The sequence below is a fragment of the Natrix helvetica genome, assembly GCF_964273705.1.
Source record: "Natrix helvetica genome assembly, chromosome: 2".
In the NCBI taxonomy this organism is placed as follows: Eukaryota; Metazoa; Chordata; class Lepidosauria; order Squamata; family Natricidae; genus Natrix; species Natrix helvetica.
In genome coordinates, this window is record NC_138552.1 from 108425819 (window position 1) to 108452500 (window position 26682).

General features: G+C 39.3%; 1 protein-coding gene across 1 annotated transcript in view; it reads left to right on the forward strand.

The window, feature by feature from the left end:
• The window catches only part of LOC309385770 (ephrin type-B receptor 5), a 202121-nt gene that overhangs the window by 68842 nt on the left and 106597 nt on the right, over nt 1-26682 (forward strand). Inside the window, exons 3-4 of the mRNA XM_081940474.1 lie at nt 1023-1087; nt 4346-5042. Coding sequence (XP_081796600.1) covers nt 1023-1087; nt 4346-5042 — 762 coding nt within the window. The remainder of the gene's footprint in view (nt 1-1022; nt 1088-4345; nt 5043-26682) is intronic.

Genomic DNA, 26682 nt, shown 5'->3' on the forward strand with positions numbered 1-26682 from the left:
ACCTCACTCTCGCTAGCACTGATAATGTTGCCCAGTCAGGTAATGGAATGTCTGCAAGCAAACAACCAAAGTCAGAATGCACCAAGGACTCCACTGTTATGCTTTCTTTGAAAGCTGTAAAAGGTGGCTGAGAAGTTAGGATCCTTTGAATAGTACCTAAGAATACCCATTCCTGGACGTTCTGGGAAATAAATAGCTTCTCTTGTTTTTACTTTAAGTTTGACAATTAAAAAAAAAAACCTACAACATTCTATGTTTTGTAACTCATTACCATTTTGCTCAACAGCTTTAATTGGTACACTACTTCTGTGAAGATACAACCTGTGTTTATGGGTTCATTCTTTCCTCTGGATGAAGTTACACAATGACTTGAAAGAGTTTTTGTTCAGTCATTGGTCTCTCTTCTGAAAAGAAGTGTTTCTTTAAAAAAATATTCAAAAGTTATTGTTAAGTGTTAACTGAGATATGAGAGCAGGGAAGGGGAAGGGGGCCTTTGATCTCCACTGTTGTCACAGTGCAGCTCAGGAACCAAACACGTTTCATTGAGCTTAAGCTGCCTTGTCCTGTTGTAGAGTCTTCAGCAAAAGAAGAAAATAGTAAGACAGGCACTAACTCTGTCTTGAAGATAATGACTTTGAGAATCAGTAATATAAGAAGAATTCAATGTTGGTAAAAGCAGAATCTACCGTAGTTGCTGCTTGCAAATAAGTTCTTCAATGGAAATTGGAATGAAACAGGTGATAAATGTGGGACATATGACTCATTCTCAAAGTATGAAGTAGCTGCATGTAATGGATGGAACTACTTAAATGAAAATCATGCCTGAAGACTTGCAAGAAATCACTTGCAAAGCTGACAAACTCACACCGTAGTTCCCCCAGCCCCGATCCCATATGTGATAGCAAATCTTGTCTGAGACTAATAATCATGCTGGCCCTCAGGAGATGATATAGGAAGGAATTAGCTGTCATTTGGAACTGTCTCCTAAAACCATCATTTTTATCTGTTTATCTCTCCAACAGAAATCCTTTTGGATACAACAGGAGAGACCTCTGAGATTGGATGGACCGCCCATCCTCCTGAAGGGGTAGGTGCTTCCCTTCATACTCTTTTGCTGGAAATTGTCCCACCCGCTTAATACCTGGTAATGTGTTCTGCACACAACAAAGACACCAAGATGTAATAGATGGGATTTTGGATGGTATTCCCCCTTCAAAGACAATGGAGAAAACTATAAAGGGTTGTAAGGTTGTTGGCTGATTTTTTCCCCCTGACTATTATAATCTCTGCCAAGTCTTTGGAACTTCTGTCTAGGAGTATCATCATAAGGGAGACAACACAGGGTTCTTCTCATAATAGTCCACAAAAGGCAATAGGTTTAATTGTTTTTGTTATTTCTTTAAGACCTACCTTTTATCTTCATCAAAGGAGCATTGTAGAAAGTCCGGTCAGAGAGCCACATTGTTGAATGCTGAACAATGGTACTTTCCCCCTAGGGTTGGGTTGATCTAGTGAGTTGATATAGTGTTCCCTTGATTCCATGCACTCGTGGCCTTTCCTTGACTACATGGAGATTCTTGACTCCATGCTCATTATACTTGCAAAAGAGAATGGACATCCCTATGTAGAGTCTGGTCTTCAGACTCATTTGATAGCCCCAGATTGAAGAAGAATGGAACTACATGACAATACTGCTGTTGAACCAACATAGCATTATTGGTAGTTTTTCCAGTTGGGGTGATAGCAAAAGAGTGGCTGTCGTGTAGTTTTAATTATTTCTCTATGCAATTTTTTCCCCCTGCTGATTTTGAGAAGAGAAAGGAGAGGAAAGATTTATGAATACCGAAACAAGAGCAAAATCAGGAGCGTTGTCTGAGGAAAAAGTGAATGCAAACATCTCATTAAAGCAATTTTTATTAGGCAACAAAAGCGAGCTTCAGAATTTCATTAAAAATTCAAAAGCGAATGGGTAGTAAAAGATAAATTTCAACTATGCCCACACTGTGCATTTTTTCCTGGATTATTAATCTTGTTGATTGACAAAGAGTTCTTAGACACTCAAAGGCTTACTCAAAAAAGCGTCCATCTTCCCCTTGATTCTAGGGTACAATAATGACTCTTTAAAAATTCATCTATATATTCCAGTTTGACTGTAATCCAATGAGACATAACTCAAATAATCCAGTGGTCTATATTCTGGTGGCAGAAACCACAAAATTGTTGAGTGCTTGCCTATAGAAAACAAAAAGAATTTGGAACAAGCTGTAGGCACCCTTATTTTCCATCTTATAGCCAAAATGATAGATGAGATGCTAGTATATAGACTAATTGCTCCCTGTTAACCTAGCTAAATGAAAATGAAAAGGTTTATATTTAAATGTTTAAACATTATTTTAAGAAATAATGGATTCCTTTGACCATTTTATAGGATGAATGATAGAAAGAAATTTGGAGGTACTGCCATCTTTTTAAAACGTTCAGCAAATTTGGCACTCTGCGAGTAGGAATTCTACCTCCCTAAGAAGGAGAAGCTCAGAAAGAAGCAACTGTGTATTATTCTCTTTGCTAGATTTGTGTTGCTACAACAACCTGTTGCCATTTAACCTTTAAATAGCATATTGCCTTGGTTAAAAAATTAAATAGAATATTAATACTGCGTTTGTCAGGCTGTACATACCAGCAGAAACTGAATTCAGCTATTCTCTGAAAGCTACATCAACAAGGCACAAAAATATGCCAAAGCTTAACAAACTTAACCAAACCAAATTAGAATTCTTCCTTTTTTGTACATCCCTAAAATTAAACAACAGCAAGATACGAGAGCCAAAACTTACAATGTCAACCAAACCAATATAGAAAGCAGTGTCTATCAATAAAGAACATATTATTGAAAGAATTAATTTCCCTAATAAGCAAGTAATATCTATTTTGGGTCCCAATGGGGGATCATGACAGTGGAGGTGGTTGATCGATTAATAGCAGACCCCACCTCTCCCCCCCCCCCGTCCCTGCCTTCCCCATCTAGCTTCAATAGCAGTATTAATTCATTTTATTTGCATTTGGTCAGTCACAGTGGTCCAGATCTTCTCAAACAACAAAGCTTCCTAAACATTCAGATACACGTGTGTAATGAATGCCTCTTTTCCCTCCACTCCCGTGTGTCTTGTTCTTGCCCAAACTGATAGTAGACATTTATTTTATTTTATTGTCATTGCACCTCGCAGAATGAAATTAAATGTCATCTTCATGTGACTAGCATCTGGTCAGTTCAGCTAGGTTGGAAGCATCTTGAGAAAAGACAAGTTAGTTATGGGTCATGAAACTGCAGAGCACCTGGATCGCTCAAAATGCTCTCCCTTGAAATAGCCAAATTTTGATTGCAGGCCAAGGCAAAACCAGAAAAAATAAATCCTCAGACTTTAAAGACATAGAATGTGAATATATACTTTATGCTTGGAACAGCTGGTTTTGGGCTCAGAATATTCTGTACATCTCTACCCACATGCAGTTTTGGAAAACTTCAGTCTTATTACTTTAAATCTAAGCAATATTTTTTTAAAAAACAAATGAGCCTAGAGAGAAGGTCCAGTATCTCCTTAGTCTGGAAGAACTTTCAGAATCTTTTTTTTTTGGGGGGGGGGAATAATTGGCTTCATTTTAAACTTACTTCTTCCTTTTTTTCCTCAAAGAATAGCACATTCGAGTACAATTATTTTTTTCCTAGGATAGATGGTAATGAATAAAGCACATATGTGTTAAATAAAAACACATGCAATCTAGAATGACTTGCAGTGTGGTGAGTGCTTTTTAATATTGGATTTTTCAGAACATGGAAGGAAAATTAATTCTCATCCAGTGTTGTCTTTCTCTTTGCCTTTGCCTTTGCCTTCCTCCTCCTCCTCCTCCTCCTCTCCCCCCCTCCTCTTTTTCTTCTTCCCCCTCATCTTCCTCTTCCCCCTCCTCCTCCTTCACCTCTGTACCCTGGTCTCTCAACTTCCTCTCCCTTCTTCAGAAAGTCATTTAAAAAATGACTGTGGGCAGAAGAGAGATGTACAACTGATTTCCAAGAAAGGTTCCTGAGTTGATCTACAAGACATAAATTAAGGAAGGCACAGTGTTGGGAGTCAGGGAACCAAGTAATATTAATCTCATATTGTCCCCGAGGAGCTTCTAAACATGATGGAACTAAAATTTAGGCCACATTTGTGTAAAATATACTGTGGCAGGATCCAGGTGCCTGTTCTCAGGTGTAAAATAACACTGTCCCCAATCCCATAAGATTTATATTTCCAGCTTGTTTGTCTCCTTTTTCCTCTCCCCCCATCCCCTCCCCAATTCCATACAGTGGGATGAGGTGAGTGTCTTGGATGACAGGAAGCATCTGATTCGAACATTTGAAGTATGCAATGTGGCTGAGCCGGGACAGAATAATTGGCTGCGCACTCATTTCATAGAGCGTCGTGGAGCCCACAGAATTCACATACGCCTCCGCTTTTCTGTTCGTGACTGTGCCAGCATGAGGACCGTGGCTTCTTCTTGCAAAGAGACTTTTACTCTTTACTATCATGAATCGGAGACTGATCTAGCCACTGCTGAGTATCCGGAGTGGCACGAGGGCCCCTGGACCAAAGTGGATACAATTGCCGCTGATGAGAGCTTCTCTCAGGTGGATAGCTCTGGGAAGGTGGTGAAGATGAACGTCAAGGTGCGAAGCTTTGGGCCATTGACGAAGAGGGGTTTCTACTTGGCCTTTCAAGACTCCGGTGCCTGCATGTCTCTGGTGGCTGTCCAAGTTTTCTTCTACAAATGTCCTGCAGTGGTGAAAGGTTTTGCCTCTTTCCAAGAGACATTTGCTGGAGGCGAAAGGACCTCTTTGGTGGAGGCACCAGGAACTTGTGTGGCTGATGCTGAAGAAGCCAGCAGCACTGGCTCCTCTGGAGTGAAGTTGCATTGCAACGGGGAAGGCGAGTGGATGGTGGCAATCGGAAGATGTGCCTGCCGTGCTGGCTATGAGTCTATGGACAGTGAGACAAACTGCAAAGGTAAGAAACAGGTGCTCCAGGGAGTGTCCCTGGCACTTTTGAAGTCAACCTGTTTGGAATAAAAACCCGCAGTATCTTTGATAATAGCTTCCAAACAGTATGCAAGAATCAGTAAGTCCTATGAAAACCAAAAGTTTAAACTCCTGTGAATATAAAAGAGGCTTCCTGCTACACTTTTGTGTGATTTGCATGTATAATCTTCCCTCATCTTTATACTGAATCAATTTGGGGTGACTCAAGTAACACTTGGGATAATCCTGTGGTTTTCTTCAAAAGAGATTATGGATTTGATTCAGCCTTGTTGATTGGACTCTAAAAGTTGCCGCCAGCTTTTACTTTTAGTAGCCTGTTTCTCCCTGTTCTTTATGCAAATGGGTAAAACAACTTCTTCTTCTATCCAACAACTTAGGCATGCCACAAAAAAAGGAGGATTGCTAGTAAATAAACAATATCTAGCCCTAACTCCAAGTTTTGTGGGTGCCCTCTGGGTGTTCCAAAGCACCAGAACTTTTCAGATTGGATCCTAGTTTGTAAAAGTACCAATCTGAGTGATAGTCCTGATTTTAACATAATGTTTCCCCTTTTCTCTTCCTCATAAAAATGGGTCAGGCAACTGGATTGTTTTCCAAATGTTTGTTCCGAATAGCAACAAAGTCTTTGCTTAGCTGTTTTTTTCCATGCAGATCCAAAAGTGAACAGCAGCTGTTAAAATCATACTTGTCATAAGGGCCCCCAAAGTTGCCTTCCTTAATTATAGTAGAAATAACTACCTGCTCCCTTAACAGCTTTCATTTTCAGTTTTTTTTACCTAGAAAGGAATCCAAACCATTTTGCTTATTCCATTTATTTCATAATTGTTCACAAAGTAATCCTAGTTTTCCAAACAATATTCCATATTGTGAAATTTGGTTGTACATATTACTGCATGCTTTTTCTTCAGGAAGCCATAGTTCTTTAAACTGGATGTCTTGTCTATATTTGGCTTCCAAACTGCAATACCCCAACTTAATAGTGGGAAGTGATATTCCAGACTCCTCCCAAGTAATTTGCCCAGAGTTTGCACTGCAACAGCTAGCAGTATTAGATGATGTGCAATTGCACCTTAAAATTTAATGAAAAATCTAGGAACCTAGCATAGTCAATGGAGCTTCGTGCCGGCTGCCAGTGGCAAGTATTTCTGCTCCTCTGGACAAAGCTGTAGTAGAATATGGAATTCCTTCTTAAATGGAGGTTAATCCCAGCACCAGCTCTTATTTTAACGTGGATTGCAATTAATCTTGAACACAACTGATATTTGTGCAGAATTTATTTATTTTTTTTAAAACCAGTGAGGAAAGTCCTTTCTCCAGAAGAGAGAAATCAAAAGTAAGCCTACAATTGTCCATTCTGTTCTCAGTCAAGAGTATAATGCATACGCAATCTATTACTGTATGTGATGAAAAGTAATATAGCAGCCTGATGAAGCAGCAGGGACCCTTTTCATAGTCTGCTTTAGAAATGAATATTCACTGTGGGGGCTGGGGTGAAAACTACAAAATTACTGGGGAGGGGACTGTATAGTCATTCTTTAGTATATGCATTATATGAATTGAGAAAAGGCCAAGTTAGTGTTTTAGAAACATTCTTATAAAGCCCACTTAATTTTTTTTAAATTTACTGGGGAGAAATTCAGAAAAAATATAGATATTAGTTGCCAGCTTATTCTAAATTTTAATTATGTCAAGAATGCCCCAGCTTGTGCTTAGTTTCCCTTTCATCCGGTGGTTTCTTGTTTGAGGTGTGAATCACTTGCATATTTTTTTTCTATCTTGCGGGAAACATTAAGAATGTCCTTTAAAGAAGTGGGCTGTCCTTGTAGAGCATCTGAGTTAAATAGTTTCTAGCTAAAATATAAAAACAATTATGATTATTTGCAAATACACTCCTTCCTGGGAGTTGATATGAAGAAATTAAATATTTATATAGTTAATTACTTTTAATTATTACACTTATAAATATTAATTGTAAGTGTAATAATTATTGTAATTATTACACAGACCTCTTCCACAACTCAGGGCAGTTGAGAGTGTACTGTAACTGTTGTAACATCTTTTCCTATACAGGTAGTCCTTGAATTACAACAGTTCATTTAGTGACTCTTCGAAGTTACAAAGGCCCTGGAAAAAGTGTATAGCCATTTTCACAATTGCGACCATTGCAGCATCCTCATGGTCATGTGATTAAAATTCAGAGGCTTGGCAACTGACTCACATTTATGACGGTTGCAGTGTCCCAAGGTCATATGATCAGGAAGAGATGAACAAGAAAAGTTAATTGGGAAAGCCAGATTCATTTAACAACCATGTTACTAATTTAGCAATTACAGTGATTCACTTACTAACTGTGGCAAGAAAGGTCATAAAATGGGGCAAAAGTCACTTAACAAACATCTCACTTAACATAACATCAAAACATTTGGGTTCAATTGTGGTTGTAAGTTGAGGACTATCTAGACAATTCCTTGTATTTGATTCCCAAACGATCAACTCTTTCAGCTGGGTCTTTTTCCAGGCAAAGTTATGACTAGTCTTGAGGGGTCAAAATCAAATTTCGTAGTACCTTAGAAAGCTAATAATACGTTTGCATAAAAATAGAACTGAGTAGATGGCTTTAATGATTCTTATTATAATCAGACCATGTTGAAATGTTCTATGTGCTGTTTAACTTTATAACCATTGCAGACCCCGACAGTGCAAATCCAAGAAGGCTTTCAAGAAAGACATGGCGATAGCATTTTTTAAAAAAGTAATAATAATCTGTCACCACAAATGAAGGCATTAATGAGAAATAATTGCCCTTTTAATTGTCTTTCAGGATCTCCATAGAGACACGCTTGTTTTAGTTTCTCATTTTCTTTTTACATTTTCATTTACCTCCAGTGGTTTTCACCGCACTGAAAAATCAGATTGGCGGCGCAGCACGTGATTCTTGGTTAACTGGGCTGCACCAAATCCAGGAAATAGAAAGGAGCAGCAGCCATTACACCAGGAGGGATTAGTGCAATTTTCAGGAAAAAACTTCCTTTCCCTCTTAACTATTTTTAGACCCGAAAATTGAGAATGAGAACAGTGATTTCCAGATTAGTCACAGGGATTATCTTTGATATTGAAGAATTGCACAAAGAGCTGCATAAGTTTAATATACTTCAATCAACCTTGGCTGGCAATGTGATCCAATTAGTAAAAGGAAGTAAAACCAGTGGCCCCAGAAAGAAGGCAAGGGTAGAACTGCCAGAACCATCACACTTTTCACAATAGATCTGTGGCAGACATACTTTTTCCTGCCATAATAATCACCTGAAGTTTCACAGCCCACATCTGGTAGCCCTCTGAAAGAGGAAATGATTATTTTGCTCACTTAACCATACTTAACAGGTTGTCTGTACCATTTTTTGCATCCTCTGTTAAAACATGCTCATAAGGGAGGTCGGTTTGGTTGGTAATGGAAACGTTCCAAGAAAATTGATGATTCAGCTTAGTATAATTACAATAACATATCATTTAATGATCTTACTTTGTAGTGGATGACTGTTGAAAAGCAGATGCCTTACTTTCTTGATTGACAGCATTAATTCTGTAAATATTTGACCAGTGTTTGCTTAGTGGGCAGGAGCAAAATCATTTCTGTTTATAAGAACTTTGCTTGCCTCTTTTCAAGAAATCTTGTGTGTTGAAAATCTAAGATCTCCCTCCTAAATATACGAACTTTTATGACTCAAGTTTTATTTGCATTATTATATAAGTACAATGATCCATAGCATTTCTCTGCACAATTCCCTAAAAGACGGTTCCTTTCAATGTATTGGAATCTGTTTTTACTTATCTATGGACAAAATGGGAATGTTACTATTTTCTCTAGTAGTGGTACTTAAGCTCAATGCCAAAATGTATTGAAAATTATTGGTAGTCACTCCAGACATGTTTCTACCCTAGCTATTAATTACTGTTTGCTTCATTCTTTTTTAAACTGGGAGTCTCTTCTCCCTGCTCATCTCTTCTTGACCAATATGATCATTAGTGGATGCTCAGGTCCAAGTGCCAAGTCCTGTGATGTAAAAAATGTGGTTGAATAAGAGTGCGTTCATGGTGAATGCTCTGAATAAGCAGTAATCTTCCTCCGTGAAAATGATATATTTATTATTGCAGATAAATGTTCCAGACAGTGGGCTAAAACACCTTTCTATCAGATTTAAAACAAACAATCACCATTTGAATGCAAGATTGTTTTGTGTATGTGTGGATAATGATCTTCAGTATGATGCACGGTAATTAAGATCTTAATGGCATTATTTAAGAGTAGAATCCTTGCTCCTGAATGGGACATATGTTAGGCAATAAGAGGATAAGCAGCATATATGAGAGTTTATAACCAAGCTTTGGAGCTGCGTTGCTAAAATTGTTCTGTGGATTACTGTCCCAAACGCAATTCTACATGCAGGAATTTGCAGAAATTATGAGAGAGGGTTTGCACATTCCTTGTGGTTCCTCCTATTCTCTGGAACTCCCTTCCCAGCAAAGTTCAATGTTTTTTGGATTGGACCCAAAACATGTTTGTTTCAGCAAGTCCTTAATCTCCCCATGGGACTTGAATATGATCGAGCTTTCGTTGTTTAAATTATGAGGTTTTGTTCTCATTTTTATTTGTTTTAAAAGGCTTAAACTTAATCCTTCGTAAAAAAAAATGGCTGTAGTTAAAATAGGGGATAACATGAAAAGTAAAACTGATTAAAGATATCCAAGTTGTACTGTTCAAAGTTTTTAATTATTTGGAGAAATTCTAATTGTAAGATGAGCAACAGTATCTTTAAGTGAATATATATCTAAAATATTGAACATGAAAACTTCTCTTCCTCCTGATAAAAATGAAGAGGGCAAGAGAGAAGACCACCTGATCCCCAGTCAGCATATTTTTTTAATTATGCCAGTCACATTATGTCAAAACTTTGAAGTTTAAACATCAGGCAAGAGTTGAAAGGCACTTTTGACTTTTCTCTGTTTATATTTTGAATCTAAAGTACATTAATAGAGGGGAATCCAATCTTACCTACAACATGTAGTACAGATGTTCAGCACTGAGATATTGGGAACCCAATTGGCAGCTTCTTTTAAACTCCCTTCATTTCTTTCTCCCTATTTTCTTTTCCATTTCAAACCACAGTGTGTTCCTAGCCCTTCCAACTCCCTTGGGACATTGTTTGACTTTGCTAGGTCCATCATCAGAAGCTTCTTGCTTTGCCTTCTCTCTGAATGATTTGATATCTGAAGATCTGAATAATTTGTGATGAACATTACATCTCTCTTTCTCTCTCCCTCCCTCCCACCCTCCCCACTCTTCTTAAAATCTGGGTTGAATTTATAGACTGCCCCCTCACTATGGTGTATTGTTTTCAAGCAATGTTTCCTATTCATGTGTTACGTGGCAATCTTTGCTTGAAAGTGAATCCACATTCTCCTCCTTTCATATGAATAAAATAATAGTCTGTCTTCTTGGCAGCTGTTCCCCCCAAAAGCTTCTCTTTTTTTCCTTTTCTTTAAAAAAAATCAGTCTCAAGTTGGCAGATTTTCAAGGATGAAGACGTGGGCCTTTGAGCAGCACCATTTTCTGATCTCTCCCTCCTTTATTCTTGGAAATCAGAACTTCACAGTTTCCCACTTGCTGAAAGAAGCTAAAGTCTCTTGCTTTCCCTCATCATCCTCTGCAGTCTCATTCTTCTCCCTCACATCCCTCAAAAAAACCCACCCTACTTTTATCTAGCTGATTTTGTGGTTTAAGATTAACTAGTTAGCGCCTGCATAATTAGACAGTTGGATTCAGGCCACGGTTGTATTCCGAACATGATTTAACTTGAGATCGGAAAGAAAATACATGTTCAAAAGAGACAGACTCAGAAGGGATGCTTTCTGAAACAGCTGCCAACTTGCATGTGGGCACAGTCAGACATTGCTGCCAAAGCTAACAACCCTGTCTTACATGCTAACTTGTTCCCTACCATTACATTTCCTATGATTAACATTGTTCTCTAGCATTATACTGTGCCTTTCTTTCTCTGGGTAGCAGCGTTGGTTATGATTGGCCCTGAGGCAGAAAACCAAAGACATTAACAATGTCGGTCTTGGGAAAGTTTAGGGAGATATTCTCATAAGCTAGGGTCTTTCTACTAATTTAACTCAGCCCCAGGCTTTCTTTCCTCATCTATGACACACCACCAAAGCAGACAAACAGATAATATAGAAAAACCCAGAGCATAAGCAATTTGTGTCTCATTTTGTTAAGGGGCCTTAATTCTTGGATATAATGCAATACATTGTATTTTTACATGTGTGCTCAAAGGTGCTTACTCCCAGATAATTTATATATCATGTTGGATGTCGAACAGCACAGTCTCCTCCTCCTCCTCCTCCTCCTCCTCCTCCTCCTCCTCCTCCTCCTCCTCATTTTAGCTATTGTCTATCCATTGCAGGATGGAGGCCTCTTCTGCATGTTTCCAGCCAATACAATCCTGAGCTTTCTTTTGCCAATTGGATCCACAATACTTGCTGATCCCATGTATAGTTTCTCAAAAAAATTTCCTGTAGTCAATTGGATTTTGCCGGTAGAACCCCTGTATGCATTCAGAAGCGTAATGCTACAGCAAAAGTCATTGCTACTTTTCTATATTTCTGAAATCTAGATTATATACATTGAAATTACATATGCCCACTTACAGGAAATGGCAACTTTGAGAACAATGATTGGAAAACGTTTGAGATTAATTAGCGTATCCTTGACCCAGAAGTACTGCATATGCATTCCATATTGGATAAATCATTTTGGATTATATGAAAAAATTAGAAGTCTTTTTACACTGACTTTATTAACACTAAATTGTTATTTTTTAAAGAATACATCAGTTTGTCAACAGTTATTTGTCCATTGCTGGCAGAACAATTATGTACCTTTAAGCCTTGGAATAAACTGACTTAAATAACTGTCTTTATTTTGAAAAAAAAAGTGGATTAACAATAGACCTGTGTGTTTGATTATTTTCCAGGTCCTTGTAAATGTTTCAAAAACAAAGTCTAGAAACTTCTAGCTTTATGTCAATTAAAGTCCTGTTACTTAACATCCAATTTAATATGTCTATACCACATAGGAAAATAATATTCTTGTAATTCATAATGTAGATCGCATTTTAATAGAAGCTGTAAATTGATAGAAAGAATTCAAGGTCAGGTTGATTTGGTCGACCCTATATTTTCTTATTACAGGTCATTTAGTTCTTGTCTTGAAAATTAAAGAATCCAATTGACTTAAAAAAAATAATTGACACTGAATTGGTTTCTTTTAAATTGGCTGCTAGGTGATCTGTGTTGTTAATAAAAAAAATCAACATGGAGAAAGGTTTCTCTCTCTCTTTCAGGGAAACTGGTAGTGGAGCTCACTAACTTGGCAGGAATGTTTTGTACAAAACATTTGCAGGACCTCAAATGGTAATATTTGTGAGATATCTTGTCCTTTCTACTGAAGCCTGCAAAGCATCCAAAGCAATTGTCAAAACACTGAATCCAAACATCACAGTTTATGAACACTTACATTAGTGGCTTAACTGAAAATAAAGAGGGCCAGGCACAGGCAGAATATACTGGACTTCAAGTAGTGCAGCTTAATGGGCACCTTGAAGCGTGAAAGATGCATTCAGGCTCTGCATTTCCCAGAGCTTCCCAGGATTCTGCTCCTCATATTCAGTGGCCAAATTCGAAATAGTGGAGGAATCCAGGAAGCAAAGGAGTTGAGTGGGCATGCATCAGTCTGAAAATCGTAGCCCTACCTTTCAGTGGTGGGATTCAATTTTTTTTACTACCGGTTCTGTGGGCGTGGCTTTGTGGGCGTGGTGTGGCTTTGTGGGTGTGGCTTTGTGGCCATGGCAGGGGAAGGATACTGCAAAATCCCCATTCCCTCCCCACCCCACTAACCTGCTTTCCAGCTCTGTTCTGTTCGGGGCAACAAAAGAAGATCAGCTGAGAGGCTGGGGTGGGGGAGGGCAGGGCCAGCCTATTTCCGGTTCTCCGAACTACTCAAAAATTCTGCTACCGGTTCTCCAGAATGTTTCAGAATTGGCTGAATACCACCTCTGCTGCCTTTCTGGCAGTATAATTCGGTCTATTCATATCCCCTGCAGTTTCCAGAGGTCTTGAATATGTACAGACAGACACACAGACACAGACACAGACACACACACAGAGAGAGAGAGAGAGAGAGAGAGAGAGAGAGAGAGAGAGAGAGGAGGAATATAGCACCTACAAAACATTGCTGGCACTTTTTTGTATTATGTGAACAAAGCCATTGTAATTTGTAAACCATTCTTTGTGACTGCATTATGTATAAAGCCAAAATTTCCCATGATTAAAACCATCCATGGCCAATAAAACAAATCACCCATCCATTATTTATAGAACCAAGATAACGGCTACAGATTCATAGTGTCAAATAATTTCAGTATTTTCTTCCTTGACTGATCAATTGCCGTATCCTGCTTTAGAAGGTCATTAGATTATGTCTTGGCTTTTCATGCCTCGAGAGCTCTCATTCAAGATTCTGAACTGCTGCTGGCAACTTCTTCCTGGCCACTATACGTATATATATATTGCTCTGTAGTAGCTGTGCCAAATATACCAACTCGTGACACAGACAATAAATCTCATTTTAACAGACCTTCTTTGAATGGACTTTGGATGCAGTGGAATACATCTGCATTTGGACTTCACTCCTAAAATAAATGGATATGTTTTTGTAGTCTCTCTGGACAAATGACATCATATGTCTCAGTTTAGGTAATCAGATATTTCAATTACGTACATTTGGATTTAATGAACATCATTCCCTCCTCCACTTCTCCAGATAGTCTATTAAACCGAGCTTTCACAATATGATATTGCTGCACAGGCACAGACTACAGTAGGAGAAAGCTTTTTGGAGAAATTGGTGACTCAGGTTAATTTGCAGCGTAGCTCTAGTTGTAAGTTGCTATGTTAAACCAGCAGCTGACAAAGGTAACTCTCTAGAATCTAACGTCAACACAAGGACATTGTAGAATAACGGAGAACAATCACATTTCCAATAAAGATGGGTTCATATTTGGAAGAGTCTGTAGTTTTTTTTATTTCTATGAATAGTACACGCTCTAATATGACAGGTTTTTTAATGCGTTTAAATAAATTTAAGAACATAAGTTCCACTTCTTTCTTTTGGGAATTTGCCATATGCCATGATGTCTGAAATTTCTGCTTGGATCTACCTGAGGCAGGTGAGGCAGAGGTGGGTTGATGCCAGTTCAGCTGAACTGGTAGTAGCGGGGGCGGGAGGCTCTGCCCACCCACCTGGATGCTTCTGTGCATGCATACTACCGCCCCAACTGGTAGTAACAAAATTGGCAACCCACCACTGAGGTGAGGTACTGAAAGAACCCTGCTGTGTGCTTCTATGTATAACTGATGCATAGTCCCATTTTGTCTCATGAGAATATATCGGTCCTTAAGGGTTGATATCAATATTGACAAGAAAATGAAAAACAAAAACACCCCCCTAGAAAAAGGCAATGGCTAAGCAATTCCATAAATCTGCCCAGAAAAATGTATCAGTGCAATTCCTGGGAATCAAACTCAGTTTGAGGATGTCTTTACCTTATGCCAACAGCAATCTGTTCATCTGCTTCTGTTCACAAAGGGCAGGCACCATATGACAACAATTAGATCACTGTAATGGTAGAGCTGTCATGAAAGTTCACAAAATCTTTGCAGGGTTCTGTCAGTGTTGCCTATTTTCCCTTCAGTCTTAGAGATGAATTATTGAAACTTCACCATGGATAATCTGGCCCTAAAAGAAGACGCACAGGATATGCCAGCTTGCTCAGTACTGGCTTTGTAGGAGAATCGTGGTTTTATGTTTCTTCCTATCAAAAAAGAGAGAACATTGATAGGAAAAATCAGTGTGGAGGTATGACCTCATCAGGCGCTGGCCTGAGAATGCTCATTTTTCAGGAATGTTTCCAGGCCAATAATTACTAGTGTTAATATATTATAAATCAAAGCTCTTCAGCAACAAATAATGAGAAGTGAAACTAACTTTTCTTGCTCTCAATGGCTATCGTGATTTTTTAAAATGTGTCCTAATGCTGTGTTTCATCTATGATGCAGAGGTGGGTTGCTATCCGTTGGGCACCGTTCGACACAAACCGGTAGTGGAATTCAGGCTTGGGTCGCGGAACCGGCAGTGACCCAGGCCTGCCATGCCCTCGAACCAGTCCCCTCACCGCCGCTGGGCCACCGCCATGTTGTTTTCTAGTGACTGCGTGTGTGCAGTTCACTGTAAATTGTTCTGTGCATACGTGAAGAACAATTTAGTTTGAACAGCGCACGTGCGTGCAGTGGGCATCTGGTGCGTGCATGGGTTGTGAACCTGTAGTAAAATCGGCAGCAACTCACCCCTGCTATAATGCTGTGGTCCATCCCTAAATCCTGCTCTGCTGTCTCATTATGATGGGGAAGGGGCTTCCTGGGAGGGATGAGCAAAAAGCATTGGGACTGTATTTCAAGCTGGATTCTTAGCAGGGTCAACCGAGGCATGAAGTTCATCCCAGCTACCCAGCTAAAGCAAGCAGGCACTTGTGGAGCAGCGATACAGGAAAATGCTTGAAATATACAATCATGTTAGTATCAATAGCAAAGACATAATTTCATACTATGTGGGAGAAGGCATTGGTATACCATTCCTGTTTTTTCCAAAAAAGAAATATTCATAAGCAAGATAGATATGATGAAATAATTGGCAATAGGGTGTTGGATGAGCTTTCTCGAATCAGATGGTCTCAATATACTACTGAGAAAGAGCTGAGGGTCTTTCATAGTATTAACAGTGTATATAACCTAACTAGATTAAAGCCTTCTGGATGTCTATTTGCTGATGTTGCCATGCAGGGTGCAGGGGGGGATCCAAAACTGCAAAGACAGATTTAGAATGAAAACATGAAACATAAGAAGCATGAAAATGTGCAAACGTTTGACACAGTGAAAGATGAAACAAATGTCACCAGCAAATTGAAATAGGCTAGAATTGGACAATTTCATTTAGAAGAACATACTGTTTACTACTCAGGACACAAAAAAACAAAAAGGGAATTATGGAATTATAATCAGGAAGAATATGGCAAAGACAGCATTGGATACAATATACTTAATGACCAAATAGTATCAACTGGATTTTGCAGATTAATATGACAATTGTTCAAGTTCATGCTCCAACCATTGATGCAGAATAAGAGTTTTTGGAATTTTTTGGTGAAGTTCAATTGGAGATCAACAAAACATGCAAGCAAGATGGTGCTCGAGTTTGGAGACTAGAATGCAATAGTTGGAAAGAGTAGGGTAGAAAACATGACTTAGGAAAAATAAACTAAGGAGGAAGACAGCTCATCAATTTGTGGCGATCCATTGATTTCTTCATTGCTAATATACTGTTCAAAAAAGCAAAACAACACATATATACATGGGTTTCATCATACGGAGGGCATATGAATCAAATTTATTATATTATTGATACAAGAAGGGGGAAGAGCTCAGTTACAACAGCAAAAAACTGATCAGCGGCTATGATGGAACAGATTACAAAACTGCCCTGTTCCAAGTTAACCTACTGTGTTTCCCCGAAAATAAGGATCTTATTTTCTTTTGACCCCCGAAATAAGAACTTGGCCTTATTTTCAGGGAGGTCTTATTATTTTTGATATGCAGGAGGCCCCTTAATCTCGGCCCACAGCCCACGGATCAGCTGATCCAGAGAGGGCCAGAAGTTCTGTCTCTGTTTCTGGCACACTCTTGCCAGCCCTAGCGTCACTGGGCCTGCTGATCTTTTTGCGGCCGCCACCAAGAGAAGGGGCGTGGTAGCTAGGGTTTGCAGTAGCGGCCTCCACAAGGCCATTTTTACGTGGATGGCAGGTGCATGTGGGACGCAGTGGGTATATTCCCCCATTCCCTTGCCCCTAGGAAAATGCAGGGACTGGCTGTGCATGTGCTTAAATATTTTAGGGGAGGGCTTATTTTGGGGGAGGACTTATTTTAGCGCATGCGCTCAAAAGCCCGATTGGGCTTATTATTTGGGGAAGTCTTATTTTGGGGAAAACAGGGTAGAAGAGAAAAAGAAAGCTGACTATATTCCACAATATGATCTATACCCACCATTTTCAAGGATATCACTTTGAAGTCCTGAACCTTATTGATACTGAACTAGAGAAACTTTGGATAAAGGTGTGAGGGTTAAGTGTGAAAAGAAATTGCCCAAAACCAAGAAACAGAAGAAAGCAAATTGGATGGCTGAAGAAATGGTGAAAATTATCAAGAAGAGAAGGAAAGCCAAAACCAAAAAGACAAAGAACTTAGTCTTCATTCTTTATTCAACGAAGAATTTTAGAGAGACAAGAAGCATATTACAACAACACAATAGTGGGTTCCGGATCCCATCGCAACCGGTATGCTGCGACGGGGCTGGGTATCCTCGATGGGCATGCGAGCTGTGCACACATGCACATGCCACCACCCAGTGACACTCATGGCTCACTGGAGGTTGCGCAGGTGCGTGCGTGCGTGCAATTGGCCTGATTCCCTCAAAAAGCAGTAAGGAACGCGGGCAGACGGTTGGGCCAAATGGCCCACCATTCCGGTATGGTAGCCGCTGCTCCCAGCTACCAAGGGAATGCCCATACCAGGCCTTACCTCCAGGAACCCACCACTGCAACAACATCTTTAAAGACATTGAAAATGGACATAGAGGAACAAGGAAATAAATACAATCTCCAAACTCAGAAGGAGGTTCCCACCGCAAATTGTGTTAAAGGATGCCAATGGTCAGGGAATAACTGATTCAAATAAGAACTAAGCAAAAACGGAAGGAATATCCGAAAATTCTGTATAGGAGACATGCTAACATCCAAGATACCTTAGAACAGGGGTGTCAAACTCAAGGCCCGCGAGCCAGATCTGGCCTGTGGGGTGCTTAAATCTAGCCCACGGGGCTGCCCTGGAAGCAGCAAAGGACCGGCCCATGGTGCGTCTGCCAGCAAAAATAGAGCTGTGTCGAGATAGCCACACCCACCCTGGCCCCTCCGAGGTCAAACACAACCCTGATGCAGCTCTCAATGAAATGAGTTTGACGCCCCTACCTTAGAACAATCTCTATTATTAGAAGATGAAATTAGATTAGTACTCTTGTTTATTGCTAAGTCAAAATGTTTCTGGAATTGATGAACTATGCAGAAATATGGCAAGCAACAGAAGGAAAATTTGTACAGGAAGCTGTAGGCCAAATGGAACATGACAAAACAAACTGGCTCCAGATTGACAAAAAAGTAAGACAAATCTATAGAGTCTCTCCTTATTTATTCATCCTATATACTGAATATAACTTTATACGCTATAACGTTCAAAGTCAATATTGATTTAATGGCACATAATCAATCAATATTCTGAATATACAGTATATTGGCAGAGGCTGGATTGGAGGAAGATGAGTGTGACTTTAAAACTGGAGCAAAGAAACATCAATAATCTGCATTATGCTGATGACTTCGCTTTGATAGCTGAAAATGCAAACGGTTTGGAAATTCATCCGTGAACAAATGGGACTGATTTTGTTTACCGGGATTAAAATTAAGTATAATAAAGACCAAACAACAGATATAATAACCATCCTTGAATGAATTAAAGGTTCAGAAATTATTTTAATTTATTTTACATCTTAAAGCACATCTACTACAAGATTAGATGAGTATGCAAACCAATTAATAGCATTCCATAACTAAGAAACAAACTGAGGCCCAGCTTGCATTTCAAGGCAGGAATCTCCAAAGGACCAGGTATCATGTTTTCCATAACTGAACATCATTTGTTTCACTGGGGAAAGCATTCCAATTTTCTCTCTCAGGAGTCCTGTACTGCAGAGTGCCAAGTGGGCTACAATATCAGCCATAGCAGGTTGCCAAAGAATTACTCTAGTTACAGCTGGTCTAAAAAAGCTTTCAGGGAGTTCTCTGCAGTCTGAACAATTTATCTTCCAGGAAGGAGATGCTGTGAGATTGAACTCTTAGTTCTCACTTTTCTTCATATAAACTGCCTTTTTGGAACATTGATTTTTTTTGTCCAGCTTCAGGTTACTTTAGCTAGCTAGTAGTAGGTTTAGAGACTTGAGAAGTTTCTTCTCATATATTTTTCCATTTGTCTCTGGTTGTTTATTTCTGAAATCTTGATTCTGTAGGTATTTGATATGTTAACCTCATATGAGGTCTGACAAAAAAGAATGTGCAATATCTGTGTTTGCATAGGCACTCCTTTTCCTTTGACAGTACCCCAAATCTATCATTCAGCATACAAAAGGTTGAACTTTCTTTCAAGGCTGTGTTTCTCTGGTGTGCTGCCATATTTATTTTTGAGAAGTGGACATGCTGTTAGACCCTGAAATGACAGTGTGGCTTATAGTTCAACCTCAGCTTCAAATCATATACAGAATGTAGGAAAAACAGATTTTTGTGCTTAAATTATTATATGTTCTCTGCATGAAATGTCACCTTTCCCTTCCAGATAGAGCAGAGGTGTGAAACTCACAGCCCCCCGTTAGATGCATCGTGCACTGGCCACCACCACCACCCTCCAGTTTAGCAAAGGGGAAAAAGTCACAATATGTCATGTTATAACAATGTGACTACGTAAGTTTGACACCCCTGAGATCGATTTTTCAATGCTTTACTGCAGAGGTCTCCAAACTTGGCTACTTTAAGACTGGTGGACGTCAACTCCCAGAATTCCCCAGCCAGTGGAGTTGACGTCCACAAGAATTAAAGGTGCCAGGTTTGGGGACCTCTGAGGGCATTGAAAGCCAGACCTTAGCATGGAGTAGGAACTGGACCTTTCTGCCCACTTCTTCAGCATATAGGATAGATGAATTGATTAAAAATAGTTCCACCTTCTCCAGGTGTATTCATGAGTATCATAGAAGACTGAAATCAGATGAAAATTGGGGTGTTCCATTCTGGTATAGAAACTGTGGCTGACAGAGATGCAGTTAGATGCAGTTAAATGTAACATTGGTCCTTTTCCTGCCAAGCCAGGACTGACTCATTGTTTCTTAGATCTTTTTCCAGTTTTCCTTTCAGCCAGAAAAGATTGTACTTTGCTTATTCCATGATCATATACTTCACCCCCTCCCCTCATGAAGCAGATGTCTTGCCTTAAAAGTTCCAACAGTATTAGCTCTATAAGTAGCTCTCTTGGCAGTGTGAATCCTCTTCCTAGCCCGGAAGGGGAAAGAAAGAAAGAAAGAAAAAAAAGGAAAGGAATTAAACTATAAACACAAAGAATGATTGGGGCCAGGTGGGGGATAGACAGATGCACATTCCAAATGTTATCAAGGTAATCTGAAAACAGAATGCAGTAAATATGTCTTCAATCCCCTTCACTATATTAGGAAAAAGGTGGATCTTCATCCTGAGGAAACCAAATCTTTAGTCCGAAAGCTAATCCAGGTGTTAAACATCTAGAAGAAAATTCAATCTCAGGGTAGCAGCATTCTGCAATCAATCAAATTTGTATTTTTTAAAAAAAGACGAATAAGTGAGTTTCCTGCAGTCCTGCAACAAACTGACCCACAAATAAGCATACTACATTATAGCTTCACAGAATAACAGAGTAGGAAGGGACCTTGGAGGTCTTTTATTCCAATCCCCTGCTTAGGCAGAAGCCCCTATACCATTTTAGAGAAATGGCTGTCCAGTCTCTTCTTAAAAACCTCCAACCCGTGTTGGAATATCCACAACATCTGGAGGCAAGTTGTTCCACTGATTAATTGTCCTGACAGGAAATTTCTCCTTAGTTCTGGGTTAGTTGATTAGTTTCCATCCATTGCTCCTTGTCTTGCCTTCAGGTGCTTTGGAGAATAGATTGACTCCCTCTTCTGTGTGGCAGCTGATTAGATATTGGAACATTGTTATCATGTCAACCCTAGTCCTTCTTTTCAAAAACTAGATATAGCCAGTTCCTGCAACCTGTTCTTTGTAAGTTTTAGCCTCTAGTTCCCTAATCATCTTTGTTGCTCTTCTCTGCATTCTTTCTAGAGTCTCCAAATCTTTTTATATCATGGTTGAGCAAAACTGGATACAATATTCCAAGTGTGGTCTTACCAATTAATGCCAATTAATAGGATAGGTGATGTCAGCTGTCAGATTGCAGTTATGTTAGAGGCATTTTGAAACATCAACCAGATTCAGACAAGCTAATAATATTCTTAGTTTGTCTGTCTTCTCCCTGTGGTTCGCCAGTAATGGTCACCACCAGTTGTTCAGAGCTATTTTATGGTTTAACTTCTACTCATGTTATCTCGTAACCTGTTTTAAATATGTTTCATTTTAGCGACACGTAGAAATTCACAGAAGAATCATAAAACAAATACACCCAAACTGCCAATAGTCCAGTTTCTGGAAGCAATCAGTAAATGTAATTTGTTTAACCATCATTTGTTGAAGAAGCAAGAATAGATCTGATCTGCATAACTTTCTAAGGCAATGGCAGGTCTTGCACCCTACAGTAAGCCCCAAAAAAAGAAAATCCCTTTACCTTTAGTGGGCTTATGAATCAAGCCATGGTGGGAGATGGTTGAGAAAGAGTGGGAAGATCCAAAGTGCTTGAGATACTTCTCTTGGAAGCCTCCATAAGCTGCTTTCAAAGCTCCCCCTGCTTAGAGCTGGGTTTCCCTTGACATCATGGAAGAAATTGTTTCTTTTCAACCCCAAAGAGGCTATTGCTGCTGGCGGTTTTGGTTTTTAAATAGTTCACAGCACAGTAACAATTGATTTGTAGCTTGCAACACTTTCACATCTTCTGGCAACTTAAAGAAAACAAACAGCAGCCAGAAGCAAAATGATGACATGATGTGTGTCCTTCCCTTGGGTGCGGATCTATTCCCTGCTACAGAAGGAGGCAACCCGATGCTTTTCCAAATACATTGTATTATAATTTTCTTAAGGGTATACTACTGGCTAGGGGAAATGTCAGTTCCGGCCTAAAATATCTAGAGAATATCATGTTGCCTTCTCCTGACTTCTTATATATATATTGATTAATTAATTAATTAATTAATTAATATATAATTAATTAATTATATTTGTTTTCTGAGGTTTTCGCGGGTGTTTGTATGTATGTCTTTGGTTGTTCGGGTTTTCTCCCGCGTAGAATTGGAAGTATCTTCATGAAGATACTTCCAATTCTACGCGGGAGAAAACCCGAACAACCAAAGACATACAATTAATTATATATATATATTAATTAATTGATTACTTCTTATATATTAATTAATTAATTAATCAATTAATTAATCAATTAATTAATGAGTGGTGACCCAGTTCAAATTATGGAACTATTTTATGTAAAGAATTGAAAAGGAAGTTGTTATTTCCATTGGGGGATAGTGATTCGGAGCGCTCTATCTCATTGCACCCTACAAATCCATGCACAATTTGTGTGTTTCATCATAGCAAGGTATTTCTTTCCCATCCTCTCATACTGCCCAAGTTATTGCCATGGAAGTGAGCCAAGTAGCAACAAAGAACCATATGAGTTATAGTTATACCATAGCCAAATTGGAAAAGAAAGGATGAATGAATGACGGAGCATGTGAATTGGAAGCAGAAAGAAAAACGTGTATTCTTAGATTATAATCTGAACCAGGGAAAAATTATTTTGTAAGTCACAGAACGGAGATGAGCTCTGCAACTGGCCCCAATTCACATTTATGAGGTGTGTAGGATCCCCCACTTCAGCTGTGGGTTGACAAAGGGACTCCTGCTTGTTCTTTCTAATTCAAATTATACACAAGTGTTATATGTGGCTGCCACTCTACATTTAACTTGGTCTGAATAAAAACTTCCCTCCAATCAAAAGCAATAATTCTGATCTGTGTTATCTAGGGTAGTGAGACACAGGGATTTTGGATCAGTGGATATCCTTGTCTCCTTCTGAGGTTGCTGTATCTTGTTCTTGCATTATAGTAGAATGGAACTATTTTTTAAAAATCCGGGTAAAGATTTGTGAGTCTTAATTTTTATAGAAAATTCATTACAGCATTTAATAGAACTTAATATGTGAATCCTTCCATATAAAACATATCTGCATCTGGGAAGTGAAGAATTCTGATTCCAAGTTGACAGCCTGATGTGCTAATTTTCCATAGTCATTTCTGCCTTAGAAAATGATAGATGTTTTCTTTTGTTTTTCTAATGTAAGATATCCATAGACATGGATTTGACATTGCAATCCAAAAGATACATTAAGGGGAAAATTGCTGTATGTTCTGTAAATGTAAGTTGCCATTATAAATTAAAAATAAGGGTTTTTTGTATTTTTGTTGCCAGCGCTGGTGAATAGTTCTTCAGTATTTGCTCAGCATCAATCTTGCGTGTCCTAAATGCCATGCAAATTACACAGCCCCCACTGCCTGGCCAAAGTCTGTCTTCCTTTGTTATTTCCCGTGTAAAGTATATCCCAGACAGGCTTGTGATGATGGTATATGATTTTCAGTATGCTCTCCATTCCGTCCTTCTGTCAATGGCTTAAAATTAACTCCAAAAATCTAGAGCAAAGGTGTCCAACCTTGGCAATTTTAAGACCTGTGGACTTCAACTCCCAGAATTACTTAGCAAGCCATTATTATTATTTTTATAATATTATATTTCTAACCTCTTCGTGACTGATATAAGGGGCCATATTTAAAATCTTCCTTATACAATTTTGGGCCATGTGCTCTTAAGAAAGGACTGTAACAACTCTGACCTAAAGCAAGATGGAATCAGAGTTTCTTTCTAAAATGCTGATCACAGTACAATCTAAGCAACTTTGTAGTAAAAATATACTAGATTAATGTTATTTTTATACTTCTTTTAGTAACATACCAAAGGCCAACAAAATTGGCTGGACCGGCCATAGAGATGCTCAACTGTTTGCAGCAAGGAAGCTGCATCTCTCTGCAGAAATGCAACAAAGGAAAGCCATTTCTTAGATAAGGCGTCCATTGTTCTTCCTGTCTCTAAATGAGTTCTTCTCCACTCCTGTCCTTCCAGTTTGCCGACAGATCCAAATCAATGACTCATGTAGAAATCCAAGGCACAGGTTCTATTAATTATGAGTTACCTACTTCAAATGTATCATTGTTATGTAGAATAATAGTTCAGAAAACTATTCAGAAAAAAGGATGGCTCAGCTATCAGCAGTTTAGAGAACAAGGGCTCTGTACTATAGCTAGCAGCTAAACAAAGCTGTCATGTGTACAAGTCTTTTGTTCAGCTGCTTTGTTTTTTTTCCAAGTGGAACACAGACCAGATGCAATATGCAGAATAACTGGTTTGTATCTCCAAGCTCTAGAATTGTTGTAATCATGCCGACATTGTAATAGCACATTGGATCTGGGTACTTCCACCAACACAAACTTTATATCAGTTAGCACAATGTGACAGATTGGAAATAGCTCCAAATGTGTATAGGAGTCTGACCATTCTTTCATTACCACCACTCTGTAATATTATTGTTGGGGGGGGAGGGAGACTCCTTTGACACATACTATATCTGTGAGTATATGTTCATTTAAAAATTATCCAGCATTAACAAACTCTGCTATCAAGGAATTAATAGTTCCAAGTATGGTAGCTGGTTTATCTACCATGGAACAGCTTCAGTCTATCCATGAAAGGCCTTTGGCTTTTAGGAGATTTTGGAGGACTTCGTTAATGTAACTGTTTGGCTGCTTTTTTTTTTTTTTTTTCACGTGGCATAAGAAGACAATTCACAGCTATAATCTCTGCTAAATAAATAGGTTCTTGACACGGGGCAGCATTAAATTTAACACCAGCTTCTGATCAGGAATGCCAGCAATTTTTAGTTGTTATAGTCATAGAACTCATGAATATGATCCAATGGGAACAATTAATTTGATCTAGACAGACTGTTTTGGGTTTGTACGTTTGCTTTTAAAGCATAAGCATTCTCTTATTATGCATATGGGTGGGATACTAATACTGCAAGAAAATTTACCAGAGATAAAATATAGTGGGGGCAATTTAGCCTTTTACTACCCAGTGTTAATTGCAATGGGTTTAATTCTATATCCTAGACTTGGATTGCCAAACTCCGGCCTGCAGAGCGCTTAGAGCTGGCCTGCAGGGCCGCCCTGGAAACAGCAAAGGACAGGCCTGCGTTGCCTCTGCAAGCGAAAATGAACTTTACAGCCTCCATTTTCGTTGGCAGAGGGCTGCAAGAGACCATTGGAGCCGAAAACAGAGCCCGGGAGAGCAGCTTGCAGCCCTCGTGGGCTTCGTTTTTGTTGGCAGAGGGCTGCAGGATGTCGAGCTGGCTATGCCCCCCACTCCGAGGTCAAACACAACCCTGGTGAGGCCCTCAATGAAATCAGGTTTGACACCCCATCCTAGACCATAAGAGTGTTGACTGGAGGAGTGACCTGCAAGAGGTATGATGGGACATTGTTAGGGAACAGAATTCTTCTGGACCTTGAAGGATCCTTCTGGATCCTGGTTCATAGAATCCTACTATATGCGGTATAAGTAACCTGTCCTTCACTACTGCTAGTCCTCCTTCTTCCTGGGGCCTTGCAAGTATTTGAACCAGAGCTATCTTGCAGTCTTTGAAACCAATTGAACCCTCCACCATTGTTCTTATGATTGAGAATGATTAACAGGAATCTTCAGTCATAGATTTTCTGCTTTTGTGCTGGGAAACTAAGCCATCCAAAGCCTTAGAGATTTTAATGGGATTTTGTCTCCTTCACCTGTTTTTTGATGTTCCAAAAAAATCTGTCTGGGCAGATGTAGAATATGCCCTCAGGGTGATCGTATGCTCTTTAACAATGTTATTGCAAAGTGCAGCTGTAAACATAATAACTCATTACTGTACATTCCCGAGCATGTGTAACACAGTGTTCAGGGGAGTGAGTAAGGCAGTTGCAAGCTGCACAGCTGGCACTGATTACCTGCCCAGTCTTTTCTATCAAGTGTGTAAAACTGCCAGACAGCTGAGGTGGACTAACCCATCAAAGCCTGCGCAGCAGGTGTTCTCCTAACTTTTTGAAGGCTTGGTGCAGAAAGCTCTGTGTTATCTGCGAACAGGCGTTCTAGTTTGGCTCTATACATTATTCAAGGATGTCAGCCCTTCGTCCCAGCGGCAATGCAGAAGGCTGGCGTCCAAGACAAGAGGACTCAGGAAGGTTAGGCCTGCAAAAAAGTAGAGCAAAACCTAATTCTACGTGCAGTGAAGTTGTGACATGTATCTCTTACATTAGCCAAACGTGTTTTTCTTAGTTTGCCCCCTTCACTCTGAAAATTTATTGCATCATATAATATAATAGAGTCCTAGGAGGTTGCCGAACTCTCCTGTTTCGAAAATCCAGCTGTTTTGTTTGGAATAGCTCCATTCTTCAGCCAAATAATATGTGGCAATGTGTATAGCTACTCCTGCCTGCCCCCCCCTTCACTTTATCATTGCAACAACCTCATCAAGAAGATTAAGTTGAATGTTGAATAGCC